Below are 25,043 nucleotides of genomic sequence, written 5' to 3'. Positions count from 1 at the left end.
CCTCTCTTTCCCGATGGATAGACCTTACTGCAAAGGCACTAGCATGTCGCCCAAGGACAAGATTTGCCCCGGTATTAACTCCAAATAGAATTACTAACTATTACCATACTAATGTCCTGTGAAACTCTCCATGTAAGGTAAAGCCCGGAAAGTTATTTCAAAAGGGAAGCAATGAATTAATAAAATCACCTTGTTAAAACAGCTCATGCAACTCAAATATCCAAATTAAGGACCAGTGAGCACAGACAACGACGGATTTAGGCCCAGATCTCTGTACTGAGGTGAATGTATGACATTGTTCTGCATTCTGTCCATCAATTGTTCTTTTTGTATACATCAGGGGACTAGGCAGGGATGCCCCCTGTCGCCTTTACTGTTTTCGCTGGCTCTCGAGCCACTAGCGGCTTGGATCCGTGGGGGACCCACTTATAAGGGGCTTGCGGTGGTCGGAGGACTGTGAGGATAGAATATCATTGTATACTGATGATCTCCTTCTGTACGTGGCGTCGCCCAGATCCTCCTTTGCCAGAATCCTAAACGTTTACGCGACCTACCAGCGGTATTCCAGCTATACGATCAGTTGGTCGAAGTCTGGGATCTTCATCCTGGGCGGGCGCTGACATTGCCAAAAGACTGCGAGGAGCAGGTGGTGTCGGACGGATTCCGTTATCTCTGGATCTTTGATACCGCCAACCTCGAGTTTTTATGGCAAAAAATGTAGGCCTCCCATTGGCTCACCTGAAGGACGACATAGAACACTGGGAGAGCTTTCGCTCTCCTTGTTGGGCAGAGCAACCATTTTTAAAATGATGACCCTGACGCGATTTCTGTATGTCCTTCAGAGCACACCCTTTTTCATACAGGACAACTATTTTAAATTCATACAGGGCGAGATCAGAAAGTTGTTATGGGATGAGGGGGCTCCAAGAATTGCTCTTTCCAAACTCACAAAGGAATGGTACGATGGTGGGATAGCCCTCCCGGATATTCAAAGCGATCACCGGACAGCGCAGCTAATGGTGGTCAACCAATGGGTACATATTCCCATGACGGAACCTGAATATCGGGTGGACCGGTTAAACTTGGGGCGGGGGGGGGGGGGCGGCAAGAGGGGTGTATCTACGGGCCTATACACCCCGTCAAAAAAGCTCTGCCTTCTGGCGCATACGGGGCTCACGGTACAGACATGGCATGGGACGCTAGGTGAGATGGGGTGGAAAAACGAAATCACGCAAGCAACTCTGCTGTGGGACTCAACTCCTAGAGAGACTTAAGGGGAGGCAGGGATTTCACAAGTGGGACCTGTTGGGCGTTTTCGACAGTGAGCGATGTGTGGAGGGGAGGGAAGGTAAGACCATTCACCGAACTACAGAAATAATTTGACGTAGTCCCTTCTAAGGCATTCCAGTATTTACAACTCCGCCATGCCCTACAAGCAACTCTTCCAAAAAGGGACCCACTTCCAGAGTTGTCACTGCTCGAAAATAGATTATTGGAGGAACACTGACCAAACACGTGATTTCGCTAACGTATAAAAAACTAATCAACCATGCTCCAGACAGTTTAGCCCAGTTGAAAGCGAAAAGGGGAAATGGACATCCCGGACTGGCAGGACGAGGAGTGGCAGGAGGCAATAGCCTCTTCCCCCGTGAGGTGGCGATCCAAGCTCGGTTTTGCCTGGTGCAACTCAAAATACTTCACATGGCCTATATTGCTTCCACGACATTGGTAAAGATGCGGAAAATAAAGAAAGCTTCCTGTCGTAGGAGCTGCAATCTGGTGGGTACTTTCTTTCATATAATATGGGCTTGCCCCAAAATTCAAGAATATTGGTCGAAAATAATCCAATGCTTGAGTGGAGTGTATAGAAATGAGTTGCGATGTTCGGCAAAATGGTGTCTCCTGAATGTGTGGGAGGCGACGGATTTGATTAGCGGAGATCAAATTGGGGTGACACTGGCTTTAATGATCGCCATAAGGAACATAGCAAGGGCGTGGGGTTTGGATGCGACTCCCCTTGGTGGAAGAGGGGTATGGACTGGTGCATGGTAGCAGAGAAGGCGGTATATACGAATAGAGGAGGCCCACGTAAATGGGGGGGGAAGGTCTGGAGCAAATGGAATGACTATAGAGGCAACCCATGCACACCGCCAGAGCCCCAGGGGAGGGTGGAGGAAATGCAGGAGGAACGTGATTAAGGAGGGTGGAAGGAAGGGAAAATTAATTGGTGCCAATGTATGGATTGTCAGAAATTTTACACTTGTAATTTGGTGCAGTATTGGAATGCTCATATGGGTATCATGCTAACTGCATGTTATTGAAATAAAAAGATCAATAAACAAAAAGAAATCTGCCCTTGACCGCTATTCTCTCCCAGGATCTAGCAAATGCTCCAAGCCTTATGTCCCATGACACTATGCCCATGACCCAAGGGATTAAGCCCGCAGTTGCACCCGCCCTATAGCAGCAACTCTTTTTACAAGAACATAATCTATCTAGGACCCCACAGATTCTTTTGCAAGCATCAAGTCGTACTTCACATCTGAGGTTGCAAAATCCACTTAAGGGGGCCGAGAGTCCATATCAAATCAGTCCTACACCACCGGCTGAGCCCCTAAATCAGCAGGACAGATCGGGCACACAGAACTCTAATAAAGAGACCAGAATCCCTGGCAGTCAGCATAGTGCCAGCAACAATAATAAAACATTGTTCATACCAACCGATCGTTCAAGAGGCCCTCACAACATTTTTGATAGAGGTACCTATTAAAGGTGATCGGGGCATTGTCTGGCCGAAATAAAGTATCCTCTCATGACCTGCGATGAGTAGGTTTTACTACCTCAACAACTCGGGAAGGATCCGGAGAAGCAACAATGTTTTTGTGGGCAAACAGGACCACAGCCGATATCATTTTGACAAAAAAAAGCTGCACTGTCAAACTGGTGAATTCTAGTAGGTGAAGGAAAGGCAGAATGGTAATCTAAGCTTCTTAAGGTTCAAAAACAAGTTTATTTAGACAATTGTCCATAAAACATTATAAAAAGTACACATTAATTAAAACCTTTAAATGAACCCCCCCTTCACCGCCCCATCCCCATTACATTTAATTTTTTTAAATTCTGCGTAACAGATCGTAAAAACCATGCAATCCCAACTGCCACATCTAAATATCGCATCACAGTAACTCCACCGCTTTGTTACTGTGAAGAGTATCATATTTAAAAAACAAAAGTCTTAAAAGCTTGATCCGATTTGCAAGATAAAAAGTGCAGTCCATAAGAATATGCGTAATAGTACATTTAGCTTTCAAAGGGCAGGGACAAAGACCACTATTATTCTGCACCCCAGTCCTATATTGGTGGGATGAATAGATTGGATTACATCCCACCGAATCCTTAAGATTTCTTTTCTCAAACCTGGATATGGTAACTGCAATAAATAAGGGAAAACGCAATCCTGGCCAAATGAAGCAAACGAGAAGCTAGTAGATGATTTCTTCTTTAAATATAATAAATCACATTGTTGTGACACCATAGCTGCAGATTCTCGCAATACTAGTTTGCCTAGGAAAGTGAGCCAGGATGTGACTGAACCACTATTTAAATGAAGGTTCTTCATTACAGTTATTCTGGTTCTAACGGCCTTTGCCCACATCCTTTCACTGCTTTGGCTCCCTTCCCAACACAATTTGGAGACTTTAACCACCTCTTCATTCTCCAGCAGAGTGTTAAAGTATCTTTTTTTTTTTGCAGAGTTTTATATAGCGCGAACTAGAACGGAACCAAATCAGTTATCAGAGCGCTTTACATAGCACCAGTTACGTTACATGAGGACACACTTTCATTTTAGGCACGGGGAGATTAAGTGATTTGCCCAGAATCACAGGGGGTTTTTGGCGTCGTTACCGAGACTCGAACCCAGATCCCCAGGTCCGAGGTCGAGCGCCTTAGCCGTTAGGCCAACCCCTCTAGCAGCGGCCACCATGTTCCAAGAGACAAGACTGAACTCTCTTCTTATGGCCTGAACCATGGTACCTTGTGGGAGTGATAGAAGTCTTTTTAGCACTACCCCTTCCAGTCTGTCCCATTCGTAGGTTGGATCAAGAGAGAATACCTCTCCCCCATACAGGCCTATCGGTGGGATCTTCCCTTCATAGGCCTTTAATAGTGGGATATGGGATAGCCCCCTGAATCTGCCATTTAATCCCGATAAACAGCTTGCCTGCAATAGGGCCTTCTGCCTAGTGGCATCCCAATGCGCACCCCAATTCAGATTTCTCATAAAGGTTAAACCCAGGTATTTATACTGAATCTAGATCCCAGGAAAAACTCTGCACTTTTTTCCCGAAAATCATAATTTTAGTCTTTTCCACATTAATGTGAAGCTTGTTCTGCTTACTGTAAGAGACCAATGTGTTAAGTTTCCTCTGCAGACCAATTGGAGTATAGTCCAATAATACCAAATCATCTGCATAAAGCAGACAAGCAATATGCTTGTCCCCAATTTTAGGCTAGAAAGACTTTGATTGGGAAATAACCGTTAGGAGGTCGGCCAAAAATAAACTAAAAAATAGGAGTGCTAAAACACACCCCTGACGCATGCCATTATCGATAGAGATTCTTTGGGACAACCGTCAGACTTGTCTAACTCCACCTGAGCCCAATTGCCAGAGTGCAAGCATTGAAGAGCCCCAAGAAGATATGATGGTAATTTCCAAGCAGCAAGTTTTCCTCACAACATATCCCTGTCAACAGAATCGAACGCTGTTCGAAAATCTACAAAACAACTGCACAATCTATGATTTTCCTCCAGAGGCTTTCGAGTAATGGCCCACAAAGCAAAGCAGTGGTCTATTGGTGGAATGACCCTTCTGAAAGCCCCCTTGTTCTAATGGGATTCTCTTAGTTTCAATGGCCCATTCTTCAAGTTTGGCTAGAATAATCTTGGAGAATATCTTTAATTAAATATCCAAGAGGCTATAAGCCTATAATGCATTGGGTCTGTACCGCTCCCTTTTTTAAAAATCGGTTTCACTATGGACCCCTTCCAGGTAAAGGGGGTAAAGGCCAGACCCTGCAACCCAACTAAACAAGGTAGAGTAAATTGTTGCCCACCATATACTATTTGTTTTAATTATTACCGCCGGAACATTGTCAGGACCAGCGGCACAAGAGTTTTATTCTCTCAATAACTGCCTTAACTTCCTTTACTGAAAATCAGTTGGCTGGGAGGGTTTGCCCGTAGATATGCTGGGGGTCATCTGAACCTAAAGGTCCCTTGTATAGCTCTGTCAGATATGTGGCCCACTGTGCTTCCGGTATCATACAGGTCAGAGTCCCCCAACTTTGACCATTAAATTCTTTGACCTTTGTCCAGAATTTTTGCTGATCATTTAATAGTATAATCTCCTTCATCTCCTCCCAATTCCTATAATAAAAAGCTCCCTTTTTCATCTGCACATGGGATTTATATTGGCGTTTAAGTTTGACCAGCTCTTGGGTAGCTAGGGGAACGAGCACTCCTTGCTTTCTGTTTCACCAGTTGTTTCAGCTTTTGTCAGTCCTGATCGAACTAGCCCAGGAAGCCCTTTGGGCGGGATTTTGTCTGTCCACCTTTCCGCTTATTTTCACTAAAATGCTGCCCAAAACTCGTTGCACAATATTATTATACCACACAATTACATCATCAGCATAAGTAGGGAGGATAGAAATCATCTCCTCTAACTGAAGAGATGCTGATTGTTGAAGATGCATAGTGCCTAAACGTGTTGTAAGCCTATGCGGGTAGGACATCTCTAAGAGAAACACCCTCTCAGGGGATACTGGCTCACATAAATGAAGAACTGCTGTAGTTGCCCAATGGTCCCTGCCCTCATATTTTGCCACCTCAAAACTCTTAAAGAGGCCAAAATGCCAAAGGGACGTGAATGTATAATTAATAGGACCCAAAGAATGGCCCTTCCGAGATGTTGCTGTTGCTGGTGAATCCTTTTTAAAAGGTCCATTTAGGTAAATCAGATCTTGGCTTGCCAGCCTTTGACTTAGCACTTTGGCCTCTTTTTTTATGGTACCTGCAGGAAACTGTGCTAAGGGGATGTTGTAGGAATCCAACACTTCCTCCAAGTGCTGGTCTAGCTGTGTAGGGAATAAACGAGCATTTACATCCCCGCCATTATATGTAAATTGTAAATTGATACTTGTATAGCGCACTACTCACCCGCAAGGTTCTCAAGGCGCTTGTACGAATACCGCTGTGGAACCCAGCTTGGCTTTCCCTGTGAAGTGTCCACTCCCAAGGTGGAGGCCAGGCATCCTTAGCGTTGTGGGGGCCGTTGTGGAGATTAAGCAAGCTATTGCCCAGAGCTGCAGAGTGGGACTCCATGATTGGAATAGGCACCGAGGCGAGAATTATCAGGTCCGTGGAATTTTTGAGCCCAAGACCCGCCGAGGCGGGGAATTGAACCCTGGTCCCGGGCTGGATCTCTGCATCAGGGTCTGCCGCTCTAACGATTGAGCCACACTTCTCCACTCTATCACTGCTTCCGGGTGTTTTGCCACCAAATGCTGGAAAGGAGATTCAAATAATTCCAACCAGTGATTCATTTGGCGATGGTCCTATTCATGAATATAAACATTTATAAGCAAAAAATAACTAAGGACATTTTTTTCCCACAACCATTTCCACAACAGATAACTGCAGACCACTTGAAACATTTATGACCTCTAATGGTCTCTTAATCACCTTGGTCGATATTAATGTTAGTAGACCTGCAGATGCTCTCCCTGTACCCCGGGAATGACCTTTGCTATTCAGGGCCATAAAGCCTTCGACTGACTGGTTCTCTTAGCCAAGACTCCTGAAGGAATAACAGATGAAAGGGTTTCAAACTTTCTTCCAGTTCACCGCTGTTCCTCAAGCGTATCACCTATCATTTACTATAACCACTCTTAAATCAGTGGGTGGGTGGCTACTTTGTTGTGTAGCTTCGGGCCATTGGGACGGGATATATGCTAAGGATCGTTCCTATTGAGTTGCAGATAACCCATTGTGTGTATTTAAAATGGTGGGAGGGAATGAACCTGGCTGAGGTACTAGTAATTGAGGGCTCTTTTTTACGGGACACAAGGCCTGTAGACCTACTTTTGCTAGGTCCTTGTCTGCCTTAAATACTAGGTCCGCAATACCTGGAGAGAGAAAAGAAACTCTTGAAACTCTTCTACCTTGATCGCTCGATTGAAAACCCACAGACACTAAGTCCAACGAGGTTATCTCTGAAAGGGAGGGAATTTGTTGGAATAACTGAAGGATTTTGGAGCGATTCCGGGGTCGAAGTTTCTTTGCTTTTTTTCCTCGCCGAGTAATATCGAGCAAAAAGTTCTGTGCTTCCTAATTGCGACCTGATAAAGGATTCCTGAGCTGAAGGGTATTCTAGGGGCATTTTATTTGAGGGCTGAGACTCAACCATCTTATTACGGGCTACTATTTGTTCCTTATTAGGGACAGAAGAGCGGACCACCGGGGAAATAGAAGAGATATCTGGACTGGTTTTAGGGCGGGATTTCACACTAAGGTTTATCCTTTTATGTGCCTTTTTATGTACCTTTTTACATGGAAGCACTTTTGCAGTACTACCACCTTGGGGTCTGGGATTTTGGACTTGGGAACAGATACCACTACTATATTCCCCTTTCTTATGCATGCGTTTCTTTTTGCATACACGTGGGGCATGACACCCAGGCAATCCATTCCAGGACCCAACCCCCATTGTGCGCTACGACCTTAAGGTAAATTTTGAGGGCATAAAACCATGCTGCCTTTTCCTCACAAGCATAGGGTATTGCTAGCAAATCCATCTATAGAGTCAATCAAGTCCTACAAAAGGGAGATCAAAACCGCCCAAGCTACTTTTTTTGCAGAGGAAATTAATTTGGCCGCCTCTAAACCTAAAGAGATCTATAGGATTGCTAATACCCTCTTGAAAAGACGAGAAGCAGCCCCCAACCCTCAGACTGCACAATCCCGATGTAATGATCTGGCCAACTACTTCTTCGATAAAATTCAACTAATATACTCTTCCTTTCAGACCCACCATGCTCCTTCACAGGGAGTGATGCCATCTAATCCTGAGATCCACCCCTCTCATTCCCTACTGTCCATCCCTCAGATCGACATGGCAACTCTTAACACCATTGCCCCCCTGGTAAAATCAGGCTTTCCTAAGGACCCGGCCCCACCTCGAACCATAGCTATGGTGAAGGATAATGTCTTTCCTATCTTACTGAATGTTCTTAACGCCTCCATAGCCACTGGCTCGGTGCCTCTCCCTTGGAAACAGGCGATGGTCAAGGCGCTTATAAAAAAACCTAACCTCGACCACTCCGACCCTAAGAACTATCGCCCAATTTCACTTCTCCCCTGGGCAAGTAAGGTGTTAGAAAAACATGTCAATTCAGTCCTTGTGGAGTTCATTGAAGGTAACCACCTACTTGATGACTCACAGACAGGCTTTCGGCCCAAGCATGGGACTGAAACCGCCCTGTTGGCAGTTAGAGGAGGCACGGATGATCATGGACAGGGGGGGGGTCAGCGGCTATAATCCTGCTTGACCTAAGTGCCGCTTTTGACACTGTCCACCATAGTACACTGCTAACGCGACTATCAAACATCGGAGTAGCAGGTAAGGCCAAATCCTGGTTAGAATCTTTCCTTTCTGGCCGATCCTTTCAAGTATTCGAGGGCGACTATACTTCACCAAGCAAACCTTTGGTTTGCGGTGTCCCTCAGGGCTCCGCATCAAGCCCAACACTGTTCAATGTTTACATGGAACCACTAGCGGGGGTCGTCCGTCCATATGGAATACGAATTGTCACCTATGCGGACGACACCCAGCTGGTGGTGTCCCTCAACCAGTTGGAGGCCAACCCCGGGATCTTGATATCATGCCTGGAGGAGGTATCCAACTGGATGAACATGTCATATCTGAAATTGAACAGTGAAAAGACCGAGCTAATGCTCTTGGGCAACTCCTCCCCTTTAACCCTCAAACGTCTTTGGCCCCCCTCCCTAGGTCCGCCCCCGATGCACAAAGACGAAATCAAAAGCCTGGGGATCTGGCTTGATAAATCCCTTAACTTTAACATCCAAGCTTCAAAATTGTCAGCAATCTGCTTCGGCATGTTACGGGCCCTACGGAAGATCTTCCCCGTACTACCATTTGAGGCCAGAAAGATCATGATCCAGGGACTTATCTTATCCAGGCTGGACTTTGGTAATGCTTTATATCTGGGCTCCCCCCAGTCAACCCTTAAAACACTGCAGATAGTACAGAACTGTGCAGCCCGGACCCTGCTCCAAATTCCCCGTCGAACATCAGCTAGAGATGGACTGAGTAGCCTACATTGGCTGCCAGTCCGACGAAGAATTGAATTCAAATCTCTGTGCACTGTGCACCGGGCAATCTGGGAAAATGGCCCTCCCATTAATCGGTCCCTGGCATCTCCATATCTTCCTACCAGGCACCTTAGATCGTCTACCTCATCTTTACTGATGATCCCTAGGATCAGGAAAGCCAGATGCGGAGGCCGCACGTTTTCGTACAATGCTTCCAAGTTGTGGAACTCCCTTCCCTTCCATCTACGTGCAGAACCTAACCTGCTGGCCTTCCGGAAAAAAACACTAAAGACATTGCTCTTCTCAACCCCCATATAGACCTGGCCCTCCCTGCCGGCTCATAGGGTCTGTCAGCGCTAGGACGCCTTAGGGTAACTACCGCGCTATATAAATTGCCTTTCTATTCTATTCTATTTAGAAACATAAACCAATCTCTCCATATCTAACTGCCATTCGCCTTTCCCTGATGTAACACTATGCAACCCCAACGGCTCTGTAGCCATTACTTCCGCAGGTAATTGAGTATTCATAGAGCCAACCAGATTGTCTTTAAAAGATGTTAAGAGTTTCAATTCATGTTGAATATCGTTCAAAGAATTTAGTTGGTCAACTTGGTTTGTCCTTATTGATACCAAAGTTTCTAAAATCCTATGCAAGGTGTTTTGCATAAGTAACATTATGTCCAACAAAGATGATGAGGGGGAGGGCTGGAGTGATATAGACCTCCCCTGTGATCCAAACGTGGAGTTTGGCTTCCCAACCATGGAGGTATTATATAATGACGTTGGGCTTCCTTGATCCTGTTGGTCTTCTCAACAAGGTGTCTGGGATGAGCTGGAATCATCGGGACTAAATGATAGCGAAAAATTCAAGGCGGGGGAAGAGGACAATCTTGGACCCCCTCTTGCAGTCGCAGTTCCATTCTTCGATGAATACACTGAAAGATTTGCTGGTTGCACATCATCCAGAACTAAGTGTGAAGCATCTCTTACCGAAGCGGGAGGACAGAGGTGCCTGTGGAGGGGTCTTTGCCCCCTCCTCTGTGGACCATTGGGCTCCATTATGTTAATGCTTAAATACAAAATTCCTTATTGAGGTTACTAGGGGTGAGCGGGGAGCCTCGTTTGACGACACGCTTTGGTCATGCTGGACGGACCCCTTCTTCCCTCCAATCTTCCTCTTTTTAGTAGCTCTCCCCTGCGTTTTGCCTTTTTTAAAGCAGCAAGGAGAGGTCTCTTATACGGAGCACAGGGGGAGACGGGCAAGAGGACATACTCCTTTAAAGGGATAAACTACAAGAAGAAACAGAAACCAGACTGAAATCTGAAACTTACCTCCTTCTTGAGTAAACCCCACTGCCACCTGCACACCATCACTGCTTTCTCACCGCATAGCCCACGGTTCTTTTTTAAGGATATCACGGTGACTGTGTCTCAGAACGTCTGTAAAGACCACAAAGGCTGCTGGCCTCACCGAATCAAAAGGCCACTATACACCAAAACGTCCACCGAGAGCCCTGAAATCCGGCTAAAACATGCCTCGGCACAGAGGGCGGGGTGCCGAGAAAAACTTCCTTCCGCCGACCGTCGGAATCCAGTCTAATAGGTCACAGAAGGCTGCACTGTAGTAGTACTACGGTTAAGCACCGGGGGGCAAAACAGAAGGCAGAAAGTTGAGAGAAGGCAGAGCCAGCGCAGGACGGAGGACGCATAAGTCAGTCTCCCCCGGAAGCGGAAAGCTGACTGGACAGCTGAGCGACAAGCCGGTGGGCGGAGCAATGATGCGGCGGTACGGTGGCAGCAGCAGCAGCAAGGAGGAGGCCTTGTAGTGGTCATCCAAGGCAAGCCAGAGCAAAAAGCTTCTTAGAAACTGACATATGCCAACGGGTCCTCTGACGAGAGGCAACGACTAACAGTCTCTCGTTCGGTCCACTTGTGGCCCACTGAGTTTTTTTTATCAACAAAACTTAGGCCTAATAATCCAAATAGAAAACAACGTTAATCAAAAGTTTCATATGGAATCTGCTAAAATGGCCCAATTTAGCACTATCTATCACATCTGACCACCCAGGCAACCACCCAATTTGGGTACTGCTGCTAGCTGCTCCACAAGTTAACTCTTGGGCAATCCTGAAACTCTTCCCATTGGACAAGCGTAAAGCTCACTGTGTGGAAAATTAGCAGGGAAGCTTGATAAGTTGGAATATCGCTGGCTTGTAAAAAAAAATTGAGGATAAAGAATGGATTGCTTTAATTAAATCTCACACAATCTGCTGCTTCCAAGAAACCTGGGTGCTTGACGAAATTACCCTTGAGGGATTCTCTGCTAATTCGTTACATGCAATTAACGGCAAGATGGGCAGACCGAAAGCTGGCTTAACAGTCTGGGTTTCATATAGCCTACAGTCATCAGTGCAAGCGAATAGTCCACAGAAAAATGTAATTCTTATGCAACATCTGGAAATTAGCCAGTCTTGGATTTACTTAATGTTTATATTCCACCAGAGAATTTGAGTGACTATCCAACACAGCTAGAGATCTTAAGCCCCTATGTTACTAATGCTTGTAAAAGGAATTGCCCCCAGCTAATCCGTGCCAATAGGAAGTATTGCTTTCATTTCACCCGATTGTGCGGTGATTTTAATACTAAACCTGATGCATTCATGCTTGATCAAGCAAAACTGTAAGCATGGTGATCTCATTCCTCGCTTTGGTTTCCAGTTCTAGGATCTACTAGAAAAGGACGGGAGTTTATCCTCTTCGACGCTGATGACGGAACAGCTCCGTCATCAGCCGCGGTGGCGCTGTGCTGATGACGGAGCGGTTCCGTCATGGCCCGCCCGACGCTCCTGCACGGGGCTGATTTCGCGCCTGCGCGGCGCGTTCTATTGAGTGGGCGGGGCCATGACGGAACCGCTCCGTCATCAGCACAGCTCACCCGAGGCTGGTGACGGAGCGGTTCCGTCACCAGCGTGTGAGCGCCGCGTGGCCCCCCCGCCCCCTTAGCGCTGCGGCGGAATAGCCGCCGCAGCGAAGGTGTTAATACTTTTCTGCTGCCGAATAAACTCTTCGCACTTAATAGCTGCACTCCCTCAGACCAACATACAAGATATACTTTTAGGTCTGGTAACTGAGAGAGCCTAATAGATTATGTTCAAACTAATCAGGAGTCGCGGAGCCAAATTTGTGATTTAGCAATAGCCGGGAGAATTGAGTGACCAAGATCCTTTAATTGTCAGCTTTAAGCATGTTTCTTCAGCTATATCTCCTAGGACATTCCGGAGTAGAAAGGCAGCGGGTAAACTTCTAGTAAACTTTAACAGGGAAAAGCTTGCTTAGCATACCAAATGCAATAAACCTACATATAGCATGGCCAGCCAATACTACCAATACCACCACCACCACCACCACCACCACCAATATAACCAACAATACCACCATCAATATAACCAATACCACTAATACTACCACCACCACCAATACCTCCAGTATCACCAATACCGCCACCACGAATACCAATGCCACCACCAATGCCAACACCACTGCCACCTCCACCACCAATGCCACCACACCAATACGAATACCACCACCTCAGAGCCTCTCGCTCACTAGTACTAGCAGGGGACTGAGCTGCAGCCAAGACCATCCCTCCCTTCCTCTCTCCTTGCCTGCAATAAAACACAGCCCGCCCTGCAGCAGGAGGTGAAGCTATGACCCTACTACAGCTGGACTGTTTTTTATTAGGCCAAAGATAGCAAAGACGTTATGCAATCCCACACTGCACACTCAAATCGTGGAGAGGGCAGGAAATAGCCCCCCTCCTGCTCTTCCTTCTGAGCCGTGACAGTGCAATGAACAGAGCAAAAGGTGTTGGAGCTCTTTGTTATTGTTTACAGCTCGGATCATATGTAACTTGCACTTCACACTGTGTGTCTGTGAAATTTACAACACTTACACATCTTCGTCATGGCACTATTTATTACTACATTGAAGACGTTGCAGGCCGGTCTCTTCCTCTGATATTTACAATATAACAAGAGGTCTACAAGGCCCTTTATTGCAATGCAATAGTTCTCGCATTTGCGAGAGTTTAAGCTATTAGTATTGTAAATGACAATGCCTTTTATTTATGTTTTAAAACCCAAAACATAAATAAAAAGACATTGTCCTTTACAAAGCCAATAGCTCAAACTTGCGTGAATACGAGACCTATTGGATTGCAAATGCTTGTTCTATAAATGATGTGGGTAGTATGCTTCAAAGTCTGAATTTGGGCGTTCCCCACTTTAGTGACGCTAAAATGCCAATATTAATCTTTGCCGATTATGCAGTTCTACTTTCCTGCTCTGAACTGGATATGCACAAATTACTGATTGGTTTTTCGACCAATTGTACTAATAAAAATCTTGTTATAAATACGGCGGAAAACAAATATCTGATCTGAACTCAAGGACACCTCTGAAGTTCACCTTAAAAAAAACATGGGCAACGCTTGAACAGAGTCCACTTATTTGGCTATCTGGGGGTCAGAATTGATGAGAAGTTATCTTTGTCTGCCCAATTATCTTAAAGCGAAGGGACTCTGCTTCTCTGTAGTAATGCAGTGCACCGATTCTTCTCAAACTGCAGAAGGAGACTAGTTTCACCGTGCTTATCACATGAAAGCTGTGGTAGCAAGCACCTTTGCCGCAGAACTTTGGGGGTTCAAAAATACAAAAAGTGGAAAATAGTTTCTTATCCCACCTTCACTGCCCGGGGCCAGAAATCTCAATGTATGTTCTAAGGCTAGAACTGGGCATGAAGCCAATTCAACTACTTTTGGCTCTCAAAGTAATTTTATACCAGGTTTGAATTTGAAAAAGTCTGATCTGCTACCGGTGAGTTGCTTCTGACCTCTTAGCGCTGGGAGCCTCCTTGTAGGAGTAGCTATGCGCTTTATAAGACTACAATTAATTTATTCATCTGGCAATCTACCAAAAATAATTTCCCAAAATTTCGCATGGCTGTAGGGCGGGCACTTTTCATATTATAAACACATGTTGAGGTTGGCACAACTGCAGTCAAACTTGTACCTTGACGCAAATGTGGTGATGTCCCAAACTCAAATGGTAATGGGAGGGATTGCCCAGGGACATCAAAGAGCTGTTTGCTAGGGACTACACTAACATATGAACGTACTCCTTGTGCTCTAGCAAGGGATGGGCCATTACAGTCGCTCTTTGCACAATGAAACAAGCAAATACTGCCAAATGGGGCTCCCACTCTATCCATGCTCATATCGTCTGAGTGCACAAATCATGGGATGTCCTTGCAGTGGAAAAATGAACTGCCCCTCTGGAATCAGACTGCTTCAATTTGATAAAATGTGGGGGTCGTGTATCCTCTTCTTGGCACATGAATTCCGTGAACATCTTCTGCCCAATCTGCCTCCGAATTCTCTGCGTACGCAAGGAACCCAATCGAGTCACGCAGGCGATATAGCTGCTGGGGTGGCTACCGGATCCCTTCTCACGACACCGAGCCCTGCCTGTCTTAACAATCGAAGGGGTGAAGTACCCTCTCCTTCCCAATAGGACTGTATCCGTTTCTCTTTCTCCTCCTCCACGTAATTCCCCTCCCTGTGCCTCTCCCCCCCCCCCCCCACTCTCCCCCTTCCCTCCCCCTCCTGGTTATGCTTCACCGGCCACTGGTTGTAGGTGAGTGTATGTTTTACTTCTTGAAAATATTAAAGCAGATTTGAGCTATAAACACATCTTGATAACCCTTCGAATTCTGTAATGCGAAGACTGCTGGGTCAATCCAGAGGAAATGCCTCCTACAATTGCACAGCTACTTAAGGCTAGGCATTGGGTGCACGCAAGGCCTGAAGCAGGATCCCTTTGACAACTCAATTTCGGTCAATTAAAACATCTGCATTTAAATCCTATATGGACAATCTTTTTCCCGTCATGACAAGGTCACTTTGTAATAAATTTTGATTGGGTATTTTACCAGTCCATTCATTTACCAAAAACTGGTAAAAATCCGGGGAAGTCTAATCTGTTTGTGATTTTACACAGGGCGTGGAAGAAACCCTGCTCCATTTCATGTAATGCACAAAGTGTTTGTCAGCGTGGAAAGACTATCTCATACCACTCTGTTTTGAAGTGAATATAAGGCACTGCAGTACAGTCTTTACATTCTGTCTGCACGTTAGAGCTGAGGCAATTTACAAGCCAGTAGCCTCATACATTTGTATTGCTTGGAGATCATCAAGGGGCACCACTTAAAGGCTTACTCGTTTCCCTAGGCAAGAGTCATTTAGCTACGGCATTCAGCTCCTTCTAGCCACTGGAAGGAGCCTGGAGTGCTCAGTGGGCTAAGTTTTTTGTTTTCCTTTGCAGTCTTGCACACACACACACTCAAGCTATTGTTTGTTGCTCTTTGCGCATGCATTGTTAAGTTCTCTAAGGCTAATTTTAGTCCTATTTTTATTAGTAGGGTTTATCGATGAATTATTCTAAGCCTGTGGTGTGTTTCACTGTGCTTTTATGTATGTTGCAATTTGCACACCCACCAAACCTATTGAATCGCTGTTTTTGCACATTTATTGTTAAGCGTTTACATCCAATTTTAGTGTTTTGTTCGAATTAGCAGGTTTTTCCAATGAATCATGTCAAACTTGTGGCGCCTTCAATTGTGTTTTTTATGTATATCATACATTTGTGAAATGCAGTCTTCTGAATGTAGTGGGCCAACCTGGCTTAAACTATCCGTTAGCTCCACTACGATTTTTTTTTATATAGGTCTACTTTGTTGTTGATCAATGTTTGTTTTTATGCTTTCATTTTATGTAATATTGTATGGCTTATATATGATAAGATATATGGTCTGTATAAAGCGAGTGGCAGCACATGCTGCAAAAGTGGCTTGCTTAGTTGCAATTTTAGAACATTATTTAGTGTGACAATGCATTTTACTCTTCTAAACTCTATTTTATTATCCCTGGGTCTTCTCAAACCATGCAAACAATTTGTAGATACAATTTTTGTTAAATACAATACATAAATATACAATCCGGGATGGTTCCTATCTCTTGGAAAAGAACTAATGTCATTCCTCTCTTTAAAAAGCCTAATGCGGATCCCAACATTCTGTCTAACTTTCTCTCAAGGGTCTCAAAGTTGCTTGAGAAGACTGTTAACACCCAACTATCTGCATTTGTGGACGCTTTCAATCTTCTGCATCCATCACAATCCGGTTTCAGGGCCTATAATAGCAGGGAACCGGCCCTTATGGAAATAACGGATTAAATTAAATGTTGGCACTGGCACAATGATTCCCTGATTTTGTTAGACTTCTTTGTGGCGTTTGACACAGTCTCACATGAGATCCTGCTGCACCGCTTAGCCTCAATTGGGGCGGAGGGGACGGTCTTAGACTTGCTTTGTTCCTTTTTAAATCATAAAGAACAAGCCGTGTGGCTTACGCAGTTCTACTAAGAGGTGAAGACTCTTAAGTACGGGGTACCACATGGCTCAGCCATGATCCAAACATGTTTTAACATTTATATGTCCCCTCTTGTGTTCCTGATCCAATCCCTTGGTATCCACGTTCTCATATGCGGCTGACACCCTGATTTTGCTGAACAATGAAGACAACTCTTTTGAAGCCAAGGAAACATTTTCAGCCTGCACTGTAGCGGTGATTGGGTGCCTCGGACCCAACTGCCTGCAATGTAACACAGACAAAATAGAGTTCCTGCTCTTTGGTCTTAACCCCCTTCCTGGTTGGTTGGGTGCCTGGCCGTGCAGCTGCTTGCTACCTGCCCTCCCCCCACCCCTCCCCGCTGGAGGTGGCAAAGAATGTAGGGCGCATTTCGATGCTCACCTCTCTTTTAAACCCTAGATTACGGCAGTCGTAGAAACCTTGTTGAAAACTCGGAATGCTAAGGAACTTTCTTGATTTTCTGCCTTTGGAAGCTTCGAAATCAGTAGTCTGGACTCTGATACTCACCAGATTAGATTGCGCCAATGTCCTATAGCTGCGGAACTCGGATTACTTAATAAATCGACTGCAATTGTGCAGAATACGGCAATTCCCCTTTTGATCAAGCTTCCCAAATGGGCTTCGGTATCTTACTACGGTAACCAATTGCACTGGCTACTGGTGACTAAAAGGTTTGTCTTCAAATCTGTGACCATAGCTCCGTGAGCTTTTCACAAAACCGAACCTAAATACCTGGCCAACAGGCTACAAGAATATTGTCCTTCTAGGGTTCACAATCTGCCCAGCTGTGTTATTCCACCCACTAAGCGTAAGAAACTTGGCGGTTTGGCCTGTTCTATTTTGGTGGCCAAACACTGGAATGAGCTCCCCCCTTCAACTCAGATGTATCCCAGACTAATCCATCTTCCGGAATCCACTAAAAACGTATCTGTTCAACTTTAAAGGTAGTAGTCTCTTTTCCTTTTGTCTTGGGGACGAGACACTCTTGTAGTAGCTGTGCGCTTTAGAAGTATTTTTCATTCATTCATACATTTGGTACAGCTCAGATACTTTTTATTTGCTTCCTGCCCTGCTACGGTTAATTAGTACCTCGGACCTATTTGTCATGCTTTGTGTCATGGCGCTTTCAGTCCTGTCACTTGAAGACAACAATGAAACTTGTTGTTTTAAGCTGCTGCTGGTATTTTCTGGGACGTTCAAAGGATCTGCAAGTCATAGATCGAATTTAAGCAATGCTCCATGAAAATCAATCCCTTGCAGGATCAACACTACTTGTTTCTCTCGGTTGTAGATGGCTTACCTGCCCTTTTGTTCGCAGTACTTTAAAGCAGATTTGAAATATTATCATTCGCGTGTGGTTTGTGACAGAAGGGATCTCTTCGTACCACGGTGCTCCTGGTACCGCAGATGACTGCTTTCTGAATTATTTCCAAAAGGCTTGAGAAGGAGGGCACTGTCCCTGCGAGCCTTGGACAAAGATGCTTTATATAAGACTTTCATTTATTTGCACCAATGTTGTGGTTAGGCTAGTGTGGGGGTTATGCTAAAACCTTTTTTGGACGCTTGGCACTTATTTCTTGGGACGGTGGAAGGGAGTTAAACCACTGATAGCCCCTCATATCAACAATGTGATATCAGTTTATAGACCGTGTCTTTTTACATTGCACTGAAATACCTAGCAGTCAAGTACACATCTCTCCAGTTTTACTACACTAGAGACAGTTGTCCAATTCCTTTAACTCAACCCTTCATTTAGTTGTATATGAACTATTAGTAAAGGGCTTTACTAGTTTATGCCCAGTGCAGATATTTTGTGTTGTACCTAGTTGTCATTCTGCATTACCTGCAGCGGACACGAAATGCTTCAGCGTCATTCATGTCTTATTCTTTTGTTTTAATAACTTTTTATTGAATTTAGATCATAGTAACGACAGTCAATGAATATTCTCCCCCTCGCCGACCATTTCCCAGCAGTCACTTTGGTGAGTCTCCTGACCATTCAGGTAGTCTCGACCCAAGTAGGCTTGCAAGTATTTTCATTGAGGTCTACTGGACTAGTTCTGTTCCTACTATTTTTATTTCCCTATGGTTATGTGGGCAGGTCAGTTCCTTGCAGTGTATGGAGAAGAGTGAATACCACAAAGGGAAGGATTTTCTTCCCCTGGAAGAGGTAAAGTGATCTTCCCATCCTTACCCAAGCCACTCCCTCAAGTGCCAACCCTGTGTGTGCCCACGTAGCTAGGATTTCCTGTTTCACTCCTGATAGAAGTATATTACTCCTGAGGTTCTATGCTTTACGCATTCATAACTTCACTTTCACCATATATCCCAGTAAGAAGCTTTTAGGTATCATTGGTATTTTGATTTTAGCAATAAGTATGTCGCATCTGTGGCTGTAGATGCCCGTGCTCTGCCTACTCTTACCATCTAGTGTTGGGTGTGGACATTACAATGTGTTATTTTTCTTTGAAAAAGCTATGAGTCACGGAATATGCAGGGACTCCACCCATGGTCCACAATGTGCATCTGCAACAACTCCTCCTTAGATGTTTTTTTTTTCTGAAATAGAGTTCGGGCTTGTTCAGCAAGTGGTCTGAGACTAATGTGATTATTGAAGCTTTTTTGTACCTAACTGCACCACTTTGGAGATTGATGACATAGAAAACTAGTAGTTGTCACTTGACCTCTGTACACCTCTCTACTTAGGCTACAATGGCCGCTTTGCCTCGACCCTATGCCCTGGGTCTCCTCCTTTTACTTGGTCGAGTCTTTCACGAGTCCCAGGCAGGCAAAGGATACTCAAATTCAATTGAAGAAAACTGAAATAAGAGTTGTAAGTATTATGACTAGGTCAGGTGAAGGACAATTTCAGTGGTGCCAATCCTAGAGTTCTTTTAGTGGAACTGAAATCCCTCTTTGCAGTTCATGGACATACATACGTTATGTTATGTTAATGGGCATTTGTTGAGCGCACTGTCACCATGAGTTTCCTGGCGCTGATACCCATACGCCATACCCCTGCTTTTTTAGACCTTTTTCGTTCAGAACGTTCCCAAGAAGATAAGTGGCCAAATGGTATGTGTTCCAAATGATTCAACTGAATTTTCATGCTTTTTGATCACCAAGTTTGACTTTTTACAGTGGGTAAGTCTCTCCCATGGTAATCACACTGTGCGTGTTTACCACTAGTATCCATCTTTTAAGATCAGGCTGCTATGACGCAGCTATGGTAAAAGGGTACTTAACTGGTATGTGTCCGCAAATGTGTGGGCTGCCCGAGGGAGACTACTGCCTTGCTCAGCCCGATAACTACGCTCAGGTAGCTTGGTGCGAGGGGGACTCCGAAAGGTTAGGTGATAACCTAAGATAGGCCTTATAATAATAGTGGGTACTCCTAGGTGAAGTCAGTATGGTTTACTTTTTTGCCTGCAGTGGCACTTTATTATACACATAGGGGGACATTTGTTTTAGAGTGCAGTTTTGCATCCCATATGCCTGCAAAGTCCAGTGAGGTGTGAAACTTGGATGGAAAGTGTGCACACAAGTTTATACACGTACGTCCCAAGATCATAAACTTTATAGGTCGTCCAGAATTTTCATATTTCTCGGTCTCCGGTAGGGATCAGAGCCCCAGGCCTTTTGTCACCCTGCTGAACCAAGTTAATTACATTTCTACCCAGCAGAGAAAACAAATCGCCTGTCCGTTCAAAATTCAGCTCCTGAAGAAGTGGTGGGAAAGAAAATCTGCATTTTGTAATTAACCCGTCACACTGTATCGGGTCTGGAGGCTGCCCAGGCCCACTAAATAAAGGAGGAAGTCAAGACAACTGGAGTAAATCTAGGTGGGAGGAGCTCATCATTAAGGTTTTGATGGGAAAGACCCTGGTAGTGGTGTCAACGAGGGGCAGAGCAGAGGTTCCCAGAGGAGATGTGACAAGTGATTTCTGGACTGCAATCATCTTGGGTTGTCCCACCATGCTATGCAGAAGGTTTGGGACGGGGTGGATAGGTGATGTGGCACTGTAGTATTGGCCGGAGGGGAAGGGGGTGGTGGCTTCCATTCCCATTTAAAATTTGTTGCACAAGGGAGAGAGGGGCCTTTTTGCTGTTGTGCCCTGGACACTGCGACTGAGACAGCAGCTGCAACCATGGACAACTGGAAGGCGTATCCTCTGATGCACTAAGGGGCTAAGGACTCTGCCCCCAGTTGATCACAGGACTACTGTGTTTCTCTAAGAGCCAGTGAGGGTGGCCCACTTACAAGACCAGTTGGGGGAAATAAACTGGACTTCTGCACCTAAGCAAGAGAAAAGGAGCACCAGAAAACAAAGACCAGGAGAAAACTGGTGCAGAGAGCCAGTGGGACCAGCCATCTGCAAAGTACTCCACCTTGAAGGCCAGAAGGCCTGCTGGAATGGTCTTTGGTGGCTAGAGCTCACTATCAGGAATACATGTGCCCCATAACTTCGAAATTGACCCATCTAGGCCCAAATGATGGTGGTTTTATGCACCAACAAGTATTAAGTGTGTGGGGCGCTGCTGCACCAGTGAGAAATTACACCTGGGGTGAGCCAGGGGTCCGCACAATGAGGATTTATTTTGCCTGGAAGGGGGGGTCGTGCGTTTGGCCCCCTCCCCAGGCTCATACTTGCCTCTGACGCCCCACATCTCCCCTGGTGTGACCATGAACAAAAATGGGGGGTGCCTTTGTGCCCCTCCACCAAAGAGAAGGGCATGGGCCCCCATCTTGGGCTCCTGAGACAAAGAACAGGGGGAGCGCCCCCTCTGCAGCGAGGTAAGGGACATTGGACCCTCCTCTCCAGGCCCCATAGAGGCAAGAGACTGGGGGAGCGTGATTGTGCCCCCCCAGTGGTGGCTGCTCCTCACACCCATGCCAGGGTCTCGTAGAACAGGAGGCTACCACATACAGAAGACCCTGCCCTCATAGAGCGTGCAGGGAAAAAGCATCCTTCTGTGTCCCTTGCTGACAGAGGAGGAGCTGGCTGGGCAGGAAGCCAGCAGGGACATCAGATGGTGGTCTTGGTAAAGCCAATAGACTTACCTTATACGTTGTGATGACCCTTGATAAAGCCAATAGGCTTGTTTAATTTAAAGTTATACCTCCCTATTTTTTATGTGCTGCCTGGTATATCTAGGAGGGTGGGGGAGGAACTTTGATTTTGGGTGTCATGACTGTTTAGGGGGTTAAAGTTTGTTTAATAATATAATCTAAGGTATTTATATCTGCCTTAAGTATATATTTGAAAACTAATGTGTAGTATTTAGTAATGTGTGTGTAATAAATGTACTTTTCCTTTTTCAAAGACTGAACAATCATTTATTGAGTATTAATATTGCGTAACAACGAATCACGATTACTAGCTCACTCCGCTTTCCCTGAGTAGGCCTTGGACTGCTCTGCTTCACTACCCTGAGTCGAGCGCTACAAAAGGGTGCTTAGTTCCCATTATCGGGACTTTGTAGACCTATTACTTGTGCAAGCCTCACATCCTGGATAACTAATAACTCAATCTACTACAGTATTGTAAAGCATTAAAGTATAAATGACGAAAATTAGCAAGGCAATTTTAACTGGTAAGGCTAAATTTCATCCAGTACACCGTACATTATTTATTTATTATTTATTAATAAAATGTATAGAGCGCGAACAAAGGCCCATGGGCGTCTCGGCTCTAAGATATCTGCTGAATTTAACCGATGAGGGGAAGAGTGGGTCTACTGATTAAAAAGCCAGGTCTTGAGTTGTTTGCGGAAAGACCAGAGTGAATGGCTTGATTTGATCGAGGGAGGCAGTGTATTCCAAAGTTTAGGGGCTGAAACAAGAAATCTTCTGTCTCCCCATGAGACAGATTTGCTGCATGGAACCACGAGATCATTTAAACTGGAGGAACGTAAGGTTCTGGAGGGACAATAAGGAATCAGATTTTGGGTGAAGAAAGCAGGTCCCATGTTATGCATGGCCTTGAACACTATACAGAGAGCTTTGAATTTTATCCTGTTCCTTATCGGTAGCCAGTGTAGTTCTCTGATGGTTGCAGAAGCAGAATGATATTTGGGGATTCTGCCCAGGAGCCTTGCTGCTGAGTTTTGGATTATTTGCATTTTATTCAAAACTCTTTCTTGTGCATTCAAGAACAGAGCATTGCAGTAATCCAAGGTACATAACTAACCATGTCAATCCAAGGGCCGCCTCCAAAACTTTGAATCCTTATCTATTTATCTTCTTTTAAAATATTCTTATATCAGTATGTTTAGTTTAAAGTTATTTTTGACACTCATAAAACCTATAGGATGCTACCACTGAGGCCTGAATCCTTATTGATAGATATACTGTCCAGTTTGTGCACTTTTGAAAAACTTTGCATTTTTATTCACTATCAGTAAAGTACAGTAAACACCATTCAGTATGTTTTATGAATATCCTTTATTGCTGTTTCAGTTACTAATGTTTTTAGAGTCCTCCTTCCAACTAATGTTATATGATGTCAGAAACTGTAGAATATAGAAATGCCTCTGTCACCTAGACAACTTCTTTCTCCTTTCCAGGCTTACATGAATTTGATGCCCTCAAGGACCCAGAGGTGAAAGAATTCCGCAATAAGATGCGTAAAATCAGTGAAACCAAGATGCAGTCTCTTCTGGGATTGTCTTGGATAGACTGGCTGAAACGCACCTTCCCTCCAGAGCTAGAACCCTCAATCCCAGAAAACTTCCAAGACCGACTCTTCAGAGGAAACCTTGTGGTGTCAGTTCATTTTGAGGACTGCCAGGTAGGTGGGTGGAATGCGTTTTGACTTTGTACAGCACACTGCAAACCACGTCTATGTGGGATGTGTGATGTTTTGTATAACTAATGTCAACTTTCAAATAAAGGTACCTTTAGTAAGGTTTGAACGACGCGCTTCCTCTAATAGATCTCCGCTTACATTTTAAAAGCGGTAAGTGGCTGGCAGTGGCACAAACAAAAGGATTGTGTCTTGGTGCACCATTAGTCAGGGTGGAGAGCGCCAATCCCTAAAATAAGGTAAACCATCAACACAAGTAGTTTAAGTTATCATCTGAGAAAAGTGACGTGTCAAGGATACAGCGAGGGACTGTATTTGCTCTCACATTACATTCAGTGGGGAGCCGTTTGGAGCAGCCAAGGGCTTTTGTGAATTAGTGATTCACTACCACAACGCAACATCACTTGGTGACTTCTGGTCATGCTTTTTTGTGTCACCAGGCACATGCCTACTGGTGTTGCTGCACATATATGTTTAGTCTCTTCAATTGCATAGGGTTTATTTAGCTCAGACTGCTTCCATGTGTTAACTATTCTTGAAAAGCAGCAGCTAATTCTGTCATAGAATAGTTTTTATGTTTCCTTAACCACGTGGCACAACACTTGGTATTGAGAGAGATGGTGGTAGCCACTGAGGTTTTTCACGTATCCAAGATTATGCATTGCTTCACACTGTTCGTCAGATGTAGTCCCATGACTGCACTTGAACGTTGATCAAATTGGACTTTCACTGTTGCTTCACTTCCTCCTAGTTTGCCTTGTGGTTTACCATGCTTAGTTGTGCTACCACTTCGTCGAGTAGCAAGTACGTCTGTAACTCGAGCTCACTTCTTCATGTATGGGTTGTGCTTTTGTTTGAATTTTGAAAGTGAGAATCCTTGGAGAGAAGGGAGGTAGAACAATTTACAACCCAAGCCATGTTTCTCCTTCATCTAAGTTCTCTCGGTCGTGTGTTTGCATCCAGATATCTCTCACAATTAGGAAAAGGAGCACTTTTAATGGTATGGCAAAGGAACCTTAATCCGGCATCGTCGTTCTATGCCGTTCTCAAGATACGGGAGCCTTTTCTTCAAAGGTTAGGTTGCTGGCTTGCTTCTTAAACTGTTATAAATTAAGCAGTGTGCTCCTACATTCCACGTATGCTCGGGGCGAGTGGGTACACCACTGCTTCTGTCCGTGCGCCGCACACTCTCGCCAGTTAGTTGTGTTCTATCAGAATGTTGGCCCCGGTACATCTTTACATTGGGTTTAGGGTTTTTTTGCCTTTAAGATCACATATTACACATGGTCAGCGACTAGCTGCCGCCCCCCCCCCAATCCGGCACCCAACACCAAGGAACGTGGACACGAGACGTGTTTA

The 25,043-nt window shown here is 45.0% G+C and overlaps 1 protein-coding gene across 7 annotated transcripts in view; it reads left to right on the top strand.

Moving 5' to 3' along the window:
• PIK3CB (phosphatidylinositol-4,5-bisphosphate 3-kinase catalytic subunit beta) overlaps positions 1-25,043 on the top strand; it is a 999,444-nt gene that overhangs the window by 354,807 nt on the left and 619,594 nt on the right. For all 7 annotated transcript variants that reach the window (XM_078666107.1, XM_078666113.1, XM_078666108.1 and 4 more), the window contains one exon: positions 23,446-23,669. In XM_078666107.1, the coding sequence (XP_078522233.1) occupies positions 23,446-23,669 (224 nt within the window). The remainder of the gene's footprint in view (positions 1-23,445; positions 23,670-25,043) is intronic.

This window comes from Lissotriton helveticus, chromosome 11 (genome assembly GCF_964261635.1).
Source record: "Lissotriton helveticus chromosome 11, aLisHel1.1, whole genome shotgun sequence".
NCBI classification, from domain to species: domain Eukaryota; kingdom Metazoa; phylum Chordata; class Amphibia; order Caudata; family Salamandridae; genus Lissotriton; species Lissotriton helveticus.
This window is presented reverse-complemented; position numbering and strand designations above follow the sequence as displayed.